At 37.8% G+C, this 15287-nt stretch overlaps 1 protein-coding gene across 35 annotated transcripts in view; it reads right to left on the bottom strand.

The window, feature by feature from the left end:
- Positions 1-15287, bottom strand: part of PPIP5K2 (diphosphoinositol pentakisphosphate kinase 2) — a 52029-nt gene that overhangs the window by 33289 nt on the left and 3453 nt on the right. For 33 of the 35 annotated variants that reach the window (XR_014503042.1, XR_014503043.1, XR_014503044.1 and 30 more), the window contains 7 exons: positions 11779-11900; positions 6854-7254; positions 5490-5685; positions 3719-3809; positions 2866-2951; positions 2521-2675; positions 1108-1209 (listed from right to left, as the gene is read on the bottom strand). Coding sequence is in view for 29 of the 35 variants with exons in the window: in XM_083403695.1 (XP_083259821.1) it covers positions 1108-1209; positions 2521-2675; positions 2866-2951; positions 3719-3809; positions 5490-5685; positions 6854-6994 (771 nt within the window). In the remaining 6 variants the exon portion in view is untranslated. Of the gene's footprint in view, positions 1-1107; positions 1210-2520; positions 2676-2865; positions 2952-3718; positions 3810-5489; positions 5686-6853; positions 7255-11778; positions 11901-14216; positions 14268-15287 lie in introns of those variants that run through there. The other 2 variants (XM_083403697.1, XM_083403696.1) reach the window with 2 other exon arrangements.

Genomic DNA, 15287 nt, shown 5'->3' on the forward strand with positions numbered 1-15287 from the left:
ATTAGTGACAAACTGAAAAGCGCTACAAGTTCCAATGCTATACTGTATCCATGTCCCAATTGGCAATCTAATCTAGCTGAAAGTTTCATATTACAGCTTCTGCTACTACCAATTTATTTAACATGACTCCTAATCAGATAGCTTACAATCTTTGGCCAGGATTCAAAGAATGTGCAATCAGCTCTGCATACCCAAAGGGATTTAGATTCGTTTTTCTTTAAACTGCTCCCTGTCCACACCACATGGCAGCCAGATAATGTACTATGAGAGTTTCAAAAGCAGTGGTATGTTCCTTCAAATAAAAAAGTAAAAGATTTCCCTCGTCTTGCCTAAAACAGCTCTCTGAATCCAACCCTTTGTACAGGATGAACCAACAAAGAATTAAAGTAGGCACAATTGATTTGTTAGGATTATATTATATCTATAATTATCAAACTTCCCAACACTTAATTTTGAAAAGCCTCATGCCAATCTGTAGTTACAAGTTGTAATTTTCCTATGTAGAAATATTTTGTCTTAGTTTTCAAAGAATTTTGACAAATAAAAAACAACAACAAAATCCAGCTGCTGTATGATTAACTGATAATGAATGTTTAGGCAGCTTTGGAGACCACCAAGAGCTACATCAACTGCTCACAGAAATGCTCCATGATTGCTGAAGACAACTGTTTCCAGCCTGTACAGATCAGTCAAAAGCATCTCAGTATTTGAAGCATAGTTTTATGATTTAGGAATGCAGGTCCATTCCTTTACACTTTCTTGGAATTTTGGTCTAGCACAATGTACTTTATTTTCAAGAAAGTATGCTTAGGATTGAAATGTTAGAATAATTTCATTTCAGGAAAACACATTCAGTAAACAATATGGCAGCACATTTATGTTCTTTTTGAATGGTAAACTGTAATCACAAGAGTATCTAAAGAGAGAGACAAACTAAAACATGAAGTGTTCCTTTTACTTGGAGAAAACAAAACAAGATATGTAAACTATTTTAAGTTTAATAATAGCAGTGCTTCAGGCAGAGATAAATGCCTCACATCTAAAGTTGCTGAGTTCGTTAAGTATTTGATTGTTCTAAATATAAACCAGAATATGCAGTTGTCATACCTTCACATCAGTGCCATCTGTAGGCATGAACTCCTCATAGATATATGAACCTGTTTTCCGCACACTGCTTTCAGGGGAATAAACACTGCTTCTGCTACCGATCTGAAACACAAACCTTCCCATCAATATTATTTCATACAAAGACAAAGCCTTCTCAGATCCATAAAACCCTGTACTTCTTTCGTCATCCCTCCCTAGCCTATTTTTCCCCAAGCACTTCAAAAGTAAAACCAAAAGCAACCTTATGTTATAAAAGTTTAGTGTGGTGTAAAAAGGGCAGAAATGTGTAAGGAGGAAAGAGAAAAACCTAGATAGGCTGACTCTCCCATGGCATAAGCAGACCCAGAAGATTCTCTAGGCAGGTAACCTGAGGTCTCTCAGGCTTACAGAGCATAGAAATAGAATGGGGCAAACATTCTCCACACCCACGCTACTCTGCCCATTCCAAGACACCATCACTCAGTCCAACCTTGCTTCAGTAACACATGAACGTTGCATGCGAAAGATCCAATGGTTTAACCCCTGGCATTTCTGGTAGGGCTGGGAAAGCCTTGTTAGAAGCCCTGGAGAGCTACTGAGGTAGACTAATGGACTGACACAAAATAAACTCTCAGAAAACTTCTGGTGGTGATGATACACAGTGTGTGAGATTGCTCCAAATGAGAGATGGAGAGATAAACTGGGTGTAAGACAAGTTGTGAGCTATTTTGAACACAATTTTTCATGGAAAGGTAACACACAAATGAAAGACTAACTGAATGAAAACTACCATATTTTTCGGCCCATAGGGTGCACCTAGTTTTTTGGGGGAAATAAAGGGGGAACATTTTATTTTCCCCCCGACCCCAGAACAGGCAGCTCTCCACAAGCCTTGGTAGAGCTGCGCGAAGCCCGGAGCCTGGGGGGCGCTGAGCTCAGTGCACCCCCAGGTTTCGGGGTGCAGGCAGCTCTCCAAAAGCCATGGGAGAGCTGTGCGAAGTCACACAGCTCTCCCACGGCTTGTGGATAGCTTCCTGAAGCCTGGAGAGCGAGAGGGGTCAGCGAAAGCCTGCATTCGCCCCACAGGACGCACACGCATTTCCCCTTCATTTTTGGAGGGGGAAAAGTGCATCCTATAGGGCGAAAAATACGGTACATCATTTGCTCATTATACATTTCCATATTACAGAGCCATCCTCTGTCATGTTATTCAGTGGATAACCGTTTCTATTAATGGAGATATTCTCTTACCCATTCCCATTTCACTCTTCCTTATGGGTCAAGTCCAATGTACACAATTTAGCTGCAACCTTCCAGCTAATGCTATTTCCAACATTCTCCTAAGAACTGAGTAAGTTAGTTCTTTCCACCCTATAAATACATTTCAGTGCTTAAAAAACATTTTTACTATTATTCAGTTTAACATATTCTCACTTTCCGAAAGAGCCTCTGACTTCCACCACCAGCAGATGTTGGATAGTAAATATAAACATTGTGGTCCTCAGCACTGACAGGCTTCTCCACAAATGGTTTTTGGAAAACTTCTCCGTTCACCTCCACATGATCTTCACCTTCAATCAAATTGCATTCTGGAAAATAACATGAAGTGCAGACTTTAGGCTGGAGATACAATTAAGAGATCAAAATTTCATCAAAGGAGGAGGAGGAGAATGGCTTGAACCTCTAATATAGCATTGCATCAAGCAAGCAAGATTACTAATCAGGAAAAAAAAAGTTTAGAACAGAGCCTTTTGAAAATTCCATTATAATAGCCATTACCTTGTGGATTGTTTGGATCACGGATTAGAACTGCGTAACGAGGGAGTAAAATACCTTCAGCTTCGAGAATGCCATAAACCTCTCTCCTAAAAGAATATTTTTTTCACAAAATGAATATTATCAATGAATTATGCATTCAAAACATTTCTCTAAAAAGTCACATAATTACTATTGTCAATGAATTATGCATTCAAAACATTTCTCTAAAAAGTCACATAATTACTATATAAGGATGGTATTAAAGTAGTAAGATCTGGATTTTACTTCCACTACCCTGGTTCTGGTATAAAGTGGGTACACGTGAACATACCACTCTTCAGGGAAGTAGCTTAAATCTGCCCAGACAAGGAGAACAGAAGCGCAGAAGTGCACCTCTCCTCAAGGAAGATAAGGAGGACACATTCATTCATTCATTGGGAATTGAAGTATAGCCTAGAGCATTTCTTGTATCTGTTGAGTGTCTAGCTTTGATAAATATGCACAATTCACCCATGGGGCATATTCTTTTTTACATTCTATTGATTTCATGACTATAATTCATGATTATAATCTGTGCAGGAACACATAATTGGAACAGACACTAAACTGCATCCTGTTCTGTTTACTGTACCCTTCATAAACTTAATATTATTTACTGTTTTAAGGTGAACACTCTATATACATTTCTTAGCTGAATATTATTCCATTTTAGTTACATTACAGCTTTTTACTAGCTTTCTTTTCTTTAACTACTTTACCTCCATAATAATCAACCTGATGGGACAGCATTTCATTGAGGCCTTTTAAATATCGTAGGAAGCACTTGTTCTTCAACAACTAGTGTGTGGGTATTTATTTATGGCTATTTACTTACCTGTCTTGTATGTGATATTGCATATTCAAGTCATTAATAACAAAAGGATTCCTCAGCTTTGAATAGGCAACTGCTTTGTCTAATGGAAATCCTAAATAAAAATATTACAGAATATTAGTTCACAACGATTACATTTGCATAAATCTTGGTGATGAATTGGAATTCTTACTTTCCAAATTGACCTATGTGAAGAGGCTGTGCAAATTATCTGTAATCCCTTCAACTGTGAATAGTATCTGGTTTCAAGTGAGTCATATTCATATTGCTCCAACTGGCTTAGAAATTTTCCTTAGTTTTTATTCCTTGTTTTAGTCAGCTAAGAAAGGATAAGTTCCCATTACTTCACTACATTGGACTTCTCCCATCCCAAAGTTGCCTTGCTTTTAAAAGAAGGCATTGATGCACCAATTGCAGTACAATTATCAGCATGTTTGCTTAGAAATATATATTTTTTATTTCAGTGAGACTTGCTCACTAATAAGTGAGTTAAGGAATGTGGATGTATATCGTATGTAGTTTTTGCCCTTGCTCCAAAAAGGGTACTAGCACAAAGTTATTATTGCCTACTGACAAAACAGTAAGTGGCTGACCGAACGGTTTAAATAAATAAATAAATAGTACACCCACTTTCTGTTACCATCACAGCATGAGCCCTTTGCAAACTAGTGCTTCCTGGAAATCCTAGTTTTGAGCAGGGAAGCCCCCCGGGGGTGGGGGGAGCTCTAAATTCTCCTCCCTCTGAATAGACATTGCATTTAAAATATAAATAGGGGTTTCCATTATATATACTTTACCCTGAGTATAATATTCTAAACATGCCAATGCACAAGTAAATTACATATAAATAAATGGATTTTCTTCTAAGGAAGTGTTTTTTATTGCAGTGTGAAACAGGTTGACACTGCTTTGTAGCAAATAGGTAAGGTAAAGGTAAAGGACCCCTGGACAGTTAAGTCCAATCAAAGGTGATTATGGGGTATGGCGCACATCTCGCTTTTCAGGCTGAGGGAGCCAGCTTTTGTCCACAAACAGCTTTCTGAGTCATGTGGCCAGCATGACTAAACCTCTACTGGCACACGGAGGACTGTGACAAGTGCCAGAGCACACAGAAACAGCGTTTACCTTCTTACTGTAGCCATACCTATTTATCTACTTGCATTTCTATGCTTTTGAACTGCTAGGTTGGCAGAAGCTGGGACAGAGCAATGGGAGCTCACCACTGTTGTGTGTATTTGAACCGCTGACCTTTCAATCAGCAAGCCCAAGAGACTCAGTGGTTTAGACCACAGTGAAATATCAAGTTAATTGAAACATTATGTTCCTATTATTACTACAAACTACTGCTCTGGTTCGCCAGAAGCGGCTTAGTCATGCTGGCCACATGACCCGGAAGCCGTATGCCAGCTCCCTTGCCGAATAAAGCGAGATGAGCGCCGCAACCCCAGAGTCGGCCACGTCTGGACGTAATGGTCAGGGGTCCCTTTACCTTTACCTTTTACTAAATATTTTACTGCACACATATATGCATTTTTAAATAGTGTTGCTTAAGGCAATTTATTTTCTAATATTAAAATTACATTTATTTCCAAAAAGGCAAAAAGATTCAAACTTAATACATGCAATATGAAGACATTTTACATTATTGTGATTATTGATGTGTTTTATTATTGATATATTTGCCACCCTGACTTCCTTTGGGAGAAAGGGAAGGATATAAAATAAATAAATAAATAAATAAATAAATAAATAATAAACAATAGAGAGTAATTACCTTTAGAATGAAAAGAAATGAGACAGTCACATAAAGGCCAGTTTTCCACAGGTTCATTCAAAATCACATCTTCTTCAAATATTACTACTGTGATATATTTAAACATGGAAAGGCGTTCAAGGATTTCATTCATTGGTTTTGATTTTGATTTCTTTGCCATAGAACATATTCCAACCATGATCTGTCTTTCTGGTGGCTAGTAATAATAATTTTAAAAAGGTCAGTAACATAAATTTGGGTTTCAAAGCTTTTCACCATATGCTAACTGAACAATGACCATGCAATATTCTTACTAAGTATTAAACAACAGGCTCATTCCACAAACCTTTATTATGCTTAAGGGGCAGGGAATGTAACCTGATATCAGAGTTTCATACTCTTCGTGAAGAACACAGTCTTAAATGACAAGCAGGGTTGCAGAAACAATGATAATATATAAAACATAGTAAGCCCATGCTGAAAGTTTTCTTAAATGTGAAATTGTTCACAAAGGCATTAGCTATGTCCCTTCTACAACCTTCCAACAAACTTAACCAACCATATAAATCTAAGAGTACCACTTGCAAGTAAAAATATTCTTCAGACTAGAATAAATTTACAAAGCAACAGCTTCAGAAACCCCATTAATTTCAATGTCACTTGTGAAGGATGCCCATGAAGCTGTGGTAAGAAGCTGTATGACAGCAGTGTGTTGGAATGTGTCCACAATAGTACGTGACTATGATGATACTTGAAGCAACAAAATGTTTCACAGCTAGAAAAAGAAATACATTCTGTATTTATTATTTAAACAGGTGAGAGACTTAACTTTCAATCCAATAAATGAAATTTTAGTCAACAAGAGTGAAACTAGAGTGAAAGTAGGATATTAGTACCATATGATTTCTACTTTAACTGTCCTTCTTTAAAATAACCATTCAACAACCGTAACTAAAAGCTATTTTTTAATAAATAAAATAGCTTGTTCCATAAATCTTTCCAAATCTTAGAATCCAAGATGTTAGTTTAACCATAACTGTTTCTTAATATTGCAGTTATGAAACTTTGGGGCTCTTCTAAATAGTTTGAACCTGTTTCTTAATATTGCAGTTATGAAACTTTGGCACTCTTCTAAAAGCTATCGCAGTTTATACATATTGTATAAACTGCTGAAACTGGTCTTGATCAATTTGGTTTTAATTTAGCAAATGCCAATGTGTTTCTTTACAACTATACCTAACTAAGCATTTAAACACTTTGCTGAAATGGGGCCATAGTGCTTATTGCTTTTTATGCTCATTTCCTATCTTCTCTGTTAACAACGCTTTAGTATCTTATCAACTCAAACAATTACTTGCCCCCAGACAATGAAACAAAGTACATACAGAATCATACTCATCGTCTTCATCTTCATGATCATAAAAGGCTTCAAATTCTGCAGACCTGGATGGATTCAAAAACTCATCTGGATCTTCACCACCCACAAAAAATCTAGGAATTTCGCCTTCGGTTGCAGTAACAGACATGATTACAAATCCTAAAAAAGATCTACGTAGAAACGGCAGTCACTCTGAGAACTGAGACACTGTACATAATTCCCAGTGGCTAGGGTAATAAAAATCCTTGCCGTCTGGCACTGCTTACGCAGTTGCTTGTTACTCTGATAAAGTCAGCTGCCAAGTGCAGTTTAATTGATATCATCTGTCCATTGTTTCGAGTTGTTACATTTGTGAAGAAGAACCATGCAGGTTACCGCTTCCCTGAGGTACTTTGGCAAATTTCTACCCTGGTAAAAGAGAGAAAAGTAAAAAGATTGAAAATATTCCTTACTGTAATGAATTACTGAGAGATATTTAAGATAACCTACCCCAAAATACTTAACTTACTACAAAATTCAAAGCTATTATTCACAATAGCCAAGCAATACAAAGCACCAAAAATAAAATTTATATTGAAAGATAAACATGTAAACAAAGTGGAAGTGTCATTTAACAGGCTGAATCATATCCACTTATTGCTCCTGAGAACTATTGAAGTAGAAAAACAAGAGTCATCTGGGAATGGTAGACAAAGAGAAAAAGCAATGCAGAAACATAATGTCATATTTTACCACGTTCAGTAACAAAGTGGAAACAGCATTTGTGAGTAAACCAAAATTGCAAATTGAGTCATTTGTGTGCCAGGCTTTCCCCCCTGTCCTCCAACAAATACAAACATTATGCAACAGCAAAACTAGGGGCTAAAAGTTTAACAAATAAAAAGTCACAACATTTGTATATCTAGAAGCACCATGGCTGACTAGCTAGAAGTAGTCTCTGAGATAAGGCACAGTTCTGCTTTCACTGCTCCCCATGTTGCTATAGCTATATCCACCAACTGAATCCCTCACATGATACAACAACCTGAATCCACTGGGGATCTAGCAAATGGAATATGGATTGTAGCTTCATAGTTCCTCTCAAGGAAAATGCACTGGATAAATTCATACTGTGGCTAAGAGCCTGAAGATATGCTCCAAAATGTTACCAAGTTGCTAAACAAATTCTCAGGACTTAGGGAACCTACAACATCCAAGGCAATAAAAAATGATTGAAAGTGGGGTGCAGGGAGAAAAGCAAAGGAAATAAAACTAAACTGCAGTCAATTTCCAGGTCAAGCAGGGAGGAGACTAACAGCCCTATGGTTTACCATGCATGACTCAGGCCAATGCAGCTGGGAGAAGGCAATAAAGTATAACGTGAATTTAATGAGAAGGGATTTAATATCCTTCAAAAGGTAAAAGGATTTTATAATCCAAGAAAGTTGAAAATCCCAGGCATAAATGAACTCATCACTACAGAACAACTGGCTCTGACAGCTCTTCTGTTGCGTTATTTATAGCCTGGCAAGGGTGAAGTTTTTTCTAGGGGTCAATGTCCATGCATTTCCTCACATGCTTAAACCTTGCATGTTTTTTAAACCAGAACTTCATAGGTTTCATTGCTTGTAACATGACAGAAAGCAGTGGTATAGTTTCTGATGTCAACCAAATCTTGCACCAATTTCAGTAGGGCATAAAGTAGTATTTTGACAGGCTAACATGGTCCAACCCAAAATTTCTGGAAGCATTTGAAGAGCACCTATTTCAACACACACACACACACACACACATATGATCATGTTACAATTATTATGAATATTTACTGAAAAGTAGGTCACACTGATTTAAGTTGTGCGCACAGGATCACATAAGGGATTTGCTGCCCACACTTCATACTGCCCTTTAGTTTCCTCACCTTTTCCTAAGGACATATGACAGATTTCGAACTCTATCTTGTATTTACAGTCCATGGAACTGCCCTTGTTGAGCCATGAAAAGATGTTTTTCTTCCAGCCAAAGCTATCTCCCACCTCTTTCACAAAACATCATGAACTGATCGTCAACATTCCACAACTGACTTTTCCTCCTCTGCACTTAAGAATGTTCATAAAATACTCTGGGGTATACAGAAACTAAGCCAACGGAATGATAGGGGAAGGAACTCATGCCAAACTCACTCAAACTAGGGGGGAAATGAAGGAATTGAAGAATGCAAGAAGAGAAGAGGGAGGGTCACAGGATGCTCCCAGTCTTCCAACTATGGCTTGTAGGATCAGAAACATGATATCTGAACTAAGTTATTTCTGTAAGATGTTATGTTTTTCCCCGATTTCTAAATATTCCATGGCATGGAAAAATATCTATAGATTGGGGCAACAAATACGTAACAGATCCACTGCTTGGTCTGAAAATTGATGTCAAAGGAAACAAAAACATGTGGTTAGAAATGCTTTCAGTGTTTTTTATCAGAATCTATTATTTCGGTATTTGAAATCCAGCTACTTGTACAGTTCAAAAGTTATGTACTATATTTATTTGCTTCTAGTAGTACAACAGTACAATGTTTTTTCCCCCTACCGCCTTTTAAGTTCATCATTGGACAACTGGTGTCAAGGAATTTTACTGAAGTGTAGATACATAGTTTAGCAGCATAAAGGATGAGGTCAATAAAGCTCCAAGGACAATATTTATTAGGTCACTGATAATGCCTAACCAACAGAGGGAAACACTACAAGAAAGGATTTATTTAGGAGTAATTAAAAGAAGTATAATAAAACAGACAATAAAAACTGATATTGATATGGATTGAAGGAAGGACTAATTAAATATCTAGGGTCCAAATACTGTCAATTAATGCAAGTGCCCAAGGTAGTAACTCTTCTTATTCTTCTTCTATATTATTTATACCCCACCAATTTGGCTGGGTTTCCCCAGCCACTCTGGGTGGCTCCCAACAAAATATTAGAATACAATAGTCTATCAAACATTAAAAGCTTCCCTAAACAGGGCTGCCTCCAGATGTCTTCTAAAAGTTTGGTAGTTGTTTTTCTCTGACATCTGGTGGGAGGGCGTTCCACAGGGCAGATGCCACTACTGAGAAGGCCCTCTGCCTGGTTCCCTGTAACTTGGCTTCTTGCAGCGAGGGAACCATCAGACGGCCCTTGGTGCTGGACCTCAGTGTCCGGGCAGAACAATGGGGGTGGAGATGCTCCTTCAGGTATACCGTTTAGGGCTCTAAAGGTCAGACCAACACTTTGAATTGTGCTCAGAAACGTACTTTAGCCCACTTTATAGCCCTCAAACCAGAAAACAAAAGATTCTCAGAATAAAAATCACATTCAAGCCTGAGATCAGGTATAAAAATAACATTGTCTTCCTATGACATCAGAATTATTCATATGGCATTTCTTCCTCTCTTCCTCTCTGCCTCCCAGCATCAACTTTCAGCCTCTACCTATTAGGCAACAGAGTAAACTGATGACCTCTGAGGCATCGGGCCATGATGGAGGCATACTTTTCCTTTCTTGTAGTTGGCAGCAACAGCTCCCACTAAGGACCTCTGAGACAAGGGACATGGGGCGAGTAGCTAAAATGCACTCGGTCCACCATGGTAAAGACAACTCTTCCTTTTAAACCAAAGTGATGAGATATACAAGCAGAACTTCACTTGCACTGCATGGCTTTGACCTTCCTCTCACAACTCCTTGTAACCCCTCCCCACAAAGGTTTCTCCGGAGGTTTGGGGGACATTCTGGAACATTAAATGATCTGGCACAGTTAGTTGTAGTAGGGTAAAATTGGCAGAAATCAGATGGGAAGCTGTATTCATGGAGAACTGCCTTCTGTTCACACAAATCCTTCTCTGGGTGCCAACCATAATTAAAACCAACCTCATAAGAATCTAGGTTTGAAGTATCAGAACTTCCTTTCAGTGGAAAAGACCTGCTGTGCATCTATGGATAGGCTGGACACAACTTCCCTACAATGGCTTTCCATGCAGTGCTGAATCTCTGTTCTTTCCCTGACTACCTTCACCTCCTCCAAACTTTAATTGTACTTCTGCTACAATCAACTTCACAGCCCTCTTTTCACTGTAAAGTACTAAGTAAAACAACAAGAAAGTCACAAAAACAACACTGTTTTCACACACTACTTTAACCCCCTCTCCGCAACAAAAACAGTATTATCAACCCCGCGTTGCAGATCTGGTGTAACGCAAGGTTCTCTTAGCCTCTGCAAAATGAATGCAATAATGATGTGACTTATCTGAACTGGTATTAATTATTTTTAAAATGTTTACAAACTCTGAAAAATCACATTTTTGTATGAGATAAGAGTAGTGAAAGCTTGTCTTTGCTACTATCTATTGTTTTGACTTTAAGCCTCAAATCCCCAATCTCAGCTATCCTGAAATCTTGAATTTTAGTTTTCTATGTGGCTGCAACACTTCACAAGAGAAGACCAGCATAACAGACTTTAAAATGGACCGAGGAATTATGTTTCTTGATTTTAGACAATGGGTGTTTCATTCTAGCCATTTTTTTCTTATTAGTTAGATATGATTTCCTAAATGTCAGTAATGACTATGACTTCATCGTCTAAAAACAGTGAATGGCAGGAGAAGGCTTGTTTCTCACAAAACCAATGAGAATAGTGGCTGCTTGTTTGGCCCCACAAATGCTAGAAATTTACTTTTAAAAATAGGAAAGCTGGGAATCAGGGGATTGTAGCTCTTCCTCTCCACAGATGTCCATGTAAGAGACCTTTATTGTTCTGATAGTGTTGATACTGCCACAGATGAGAAGCACTGCTAGTTAGAAAGATCACTACTTAGCAAACATTTCAAAACAAGATTCGTTTAAATAATCCCACCAAAACAAATGATGCAGAAAATGTTACAACTTCAGAAATGTATATTATACAATTGCCCAGAACATGTTATTCTCTTACCGAGAGTTAAAGTGGAAAGCTGAACTATGTAGAAACCAAAAGCCACAAAACAGCATATTTGCTAAAGAGTTCCCTCTTCAGTTAGTTCTAGCACTGGACAGTGCTCATCATCAGTTCGCCTCCTAGGATAAAAGAAAGATTCAGACATGAATAGGTTTCTGTTGTGATCAAGGACAAGACAGCACATATCTTCAAAAGTAGATTATGGGAAAATACAATATTGTAAGATACAGTAGCAATTTTTTAAAAAGCAGCTTAATCCTACACACAATTACTCAGGACTAAGTCTCAGATAGTACCCTTAGTAATATTGTTCTGAGTAATCGTACATGTGATTGGCTTGTAAGAAAGAACCATCAATTGGAGTTTGAAACTGAAGCTGGAGACTGAATATGAATCAAAGCTGGAAAACATATTAATTTCAAGGTCTATATAAACACGTCCAAAGAGGGATTTATTATTTATAGTGACATACTACATGCACAGAACTAAAGGTCATGCCTTACAAAGCATTGTATGTTTATTGCTTTTCAATGCATTCTATCTTAAACAGGATAAAAATAAGGTGTCTGCAAGACATCCAAGGGATCTTAGGATATTGTGGCCTCTCTCTCTGCTGGTAGAGAATGAGGTCCATCCTGGAGACCTCTTCATTGCAGCCACGGGAACACGTGAAACCATCTCTTACACAATAGGGGGTAAATCAAGCAAGCCCTGTAGTTGTCCATTTCCACAACAATGGAAATATACACCAGTCCTGCAGCCACCGCTCTGGATTTTTCCATTCTTCTGCCACAAATTCCACTGCTCTGCTCCAACCCAATTGAAGCATGTTTTCTGATAAATTCCACTAAATTGAATGAGATTTACTGTCAAGTGCATATGATTCAGCTATACATGTGGTTAATGCTGGAAAATAATTTCCCAGAAATGGTTTCTTACAAATATCTGTCGCCTCACTCTCAGATCACATATCAAAATGCCAGAACTAAAAATGTATCTAAATAATAAATATTTGCACCTGAACGGCCAAACACAAAAGCTGTTAATATTATTTATTTTGTGTGTGTGGTAGGCTTGCCATTTGTCAACTCCAGTTTTTTAAAAAAATAATATGCCATTGCTCCATGAGAATGGCATTTCCCTTCTTTCTGTTTGTTGACATGATAGTTATGTCAACTAATTTTTTTGTTCTGTTTTAAAATTTTAAAACCCTTCACATCTTCAGATAAACAAACAAACAAACAAACAAACTATTTATTATTTAGGAGTATTTATACCCAACCTTCTAACCAAAGTTCTTGAGGTGGCTTACAGTATATTTAAAACATAATAAAATAGACGTTGCTACAATAGTCACCACAGGAAGGCAAAGGTGCATTTAAGTCCCTCTTCTTGTTCTCCAACATTCCAAAATAATAATAATATGTATTTCCGCAGCTGAATCTACTGGCCTAGAACTGCCTGTTTAAGTCTCTAGATGTTAGTTCCAGCCAGGCCAGGACTTCCACACTGGGTGGTTGCTGTTTATTACTCGCCTAGTCCTGGACATGGTAACAAAAGCAGGTGGTGCTGGGGAGCAAAATTGTTACATGCCTCCCACCCTTCAATTATTTTCTCCTTTAGCTTTGATGAGATCCTAAACATATTTTGAATTGATTAGGTCTGATGAAATTACTATGTTTTATTTATTCTACTCTCGCTCAAACCTAATGAACCTCTTTAATTGGATTAGCAGCATATATTGTATACCACCCTTCGTCCGAAGATCAAAGGGCTGTTCACAACATAAAAAATGCAAAATGAGAATGCAAAATACATAACAAAAACAAAACACAAAATATGTAATAAAACAAAAATAAACCATTAGTACCCCTTCTACAAACGTATTTGACAGGCCACAGAATGCTAATCAGCCAAAGAACTGCTTAGAGAGAAACATTTTTGCCTGGAGCCTAAAGATATGTAATAAAGGTGCCAGGTGAGCCTGCCAGGGGGTGAGCATTCCACAAACAGGGGGCCATCGCAGAAAAGGCCTGTTCTTATGTTGCCACCATCCAGACTTCTCATACAGGAGATATATGAAGAAGGGATTCAGACGAAGTTTGCAAGGTCTGGGTAGGTTCAGATGCAGAAAGGCGGTCCTTGAGGTATTGCGGTCCTGAGCAGTTTAAGGCTTTATAGGTCAAAACCAGCACTTTGAATTGGTCCTGGAAACCTAAATTGGCAGCCAGTGCAGTCGGGCCAGGATCAGTGTAATATGCTCACATGGTCTTGCTGTGGTGAGCAACCTAGCCACTGAAATTCTGCACCAGCTGAAGTTTCTGAACTGTCTTCAGAGGCAGCCCTGTGTATAACATGTTGCAGTGATCTATATATGTATTATCTATATGACTTTATTTGTAAAACAAACTTGTATCCTTCTAGTTTCACATTACCTTGACACCACAACGAAACAGCAACTGTAGATACATTTGTTCTCCTTTTTGCAGAATTAGGCAATTTAATATAAAAAGAACATAAACCTTTAGTTACTTCAAGAGCAAATCTAAATGAATGTTATTATAATAAAGAAGAAGCAGAGTAATCCTGCTGGCTTTGTTAATAGCTCAAAAGGCACTGCTAGTAAGTATCGAAACTATTTTCATGGTTTGCACACTTTACAAAAAACTTAAGTCTGAAAGGCAGGCTGCTCAAGGTCATTTGGTTCTGTTTAAAATAGATGTGCTGATGGAAACTACAGCAAGGAAGCTTGCAGGAGGAGCACATGCAATAGTTATCTGAACTCTACATATGCAGCAGAAATCTTCATGTTTTTAATATGTTAATTCCATTGTTTTTAAAGATGTTATTTGTACCTGTTTTTATGTAACTAATTCTTTGCTACATGTTTCAATTTTTAAAATAGCTATTTAAGCTTGTTTCACAAGGAGAGACACAGTTTTCTTGGAACATAAACACACATTGCATAAAACTAAATTATACCCAGAAGGGACTCATGGAAATTATGGAGCTAAACATGTCACATCCATGAGTTTCAGTGAGTCTGCTCTGAGTAGGGCTAACATTGGATAGACTTTAGAACAAGACAGATGGCAACAGGGACTTAATCTATTTGAAACTCGGAAGCATGAGAAGTAACTCTGTAACACTGTTCCCAAAGAAAGTTCTACATAATCCAAGTAGAAACAAGGTTTCACATCTATTGCATTCTTTTTGTCACTGTCATACTTTCATGTTTATCCTTTGCTTTTAGACTAGCTATCTATGGTTACAATCCTAAATATATTTATGGTACAACCCTAATCATCTCCATTCAGAAGCAAGTTCTATTGAATTCCTTGCGGCTTTCTCCCAGGTAAGTGGGTTTAAGTTTTGCACCTTTAACTTGCCAGTAAATCCTGAAAAAGACAGGGCTTACTTTTAAGCCAACATAGTAGGGATGAAACTGCAATACCTCCCTTTTATAGCTTGATCCAATGCAGAATTAGGTGTGCTTAAACTCGCAT

Source organism: Podarcis tiliguerta (genome assembly GCF_965153285.1).
Source record: "Podarcis tiliguerta genome assembly, chromosome: 11".
Classification (NCBI taxonomy): domain Eukaryota; kingdom Metazoa; phylum Chordata; class Lepidosauria; order Squamata; family Lacertidae; genus Podarcis; species Podarcis tiliguerta.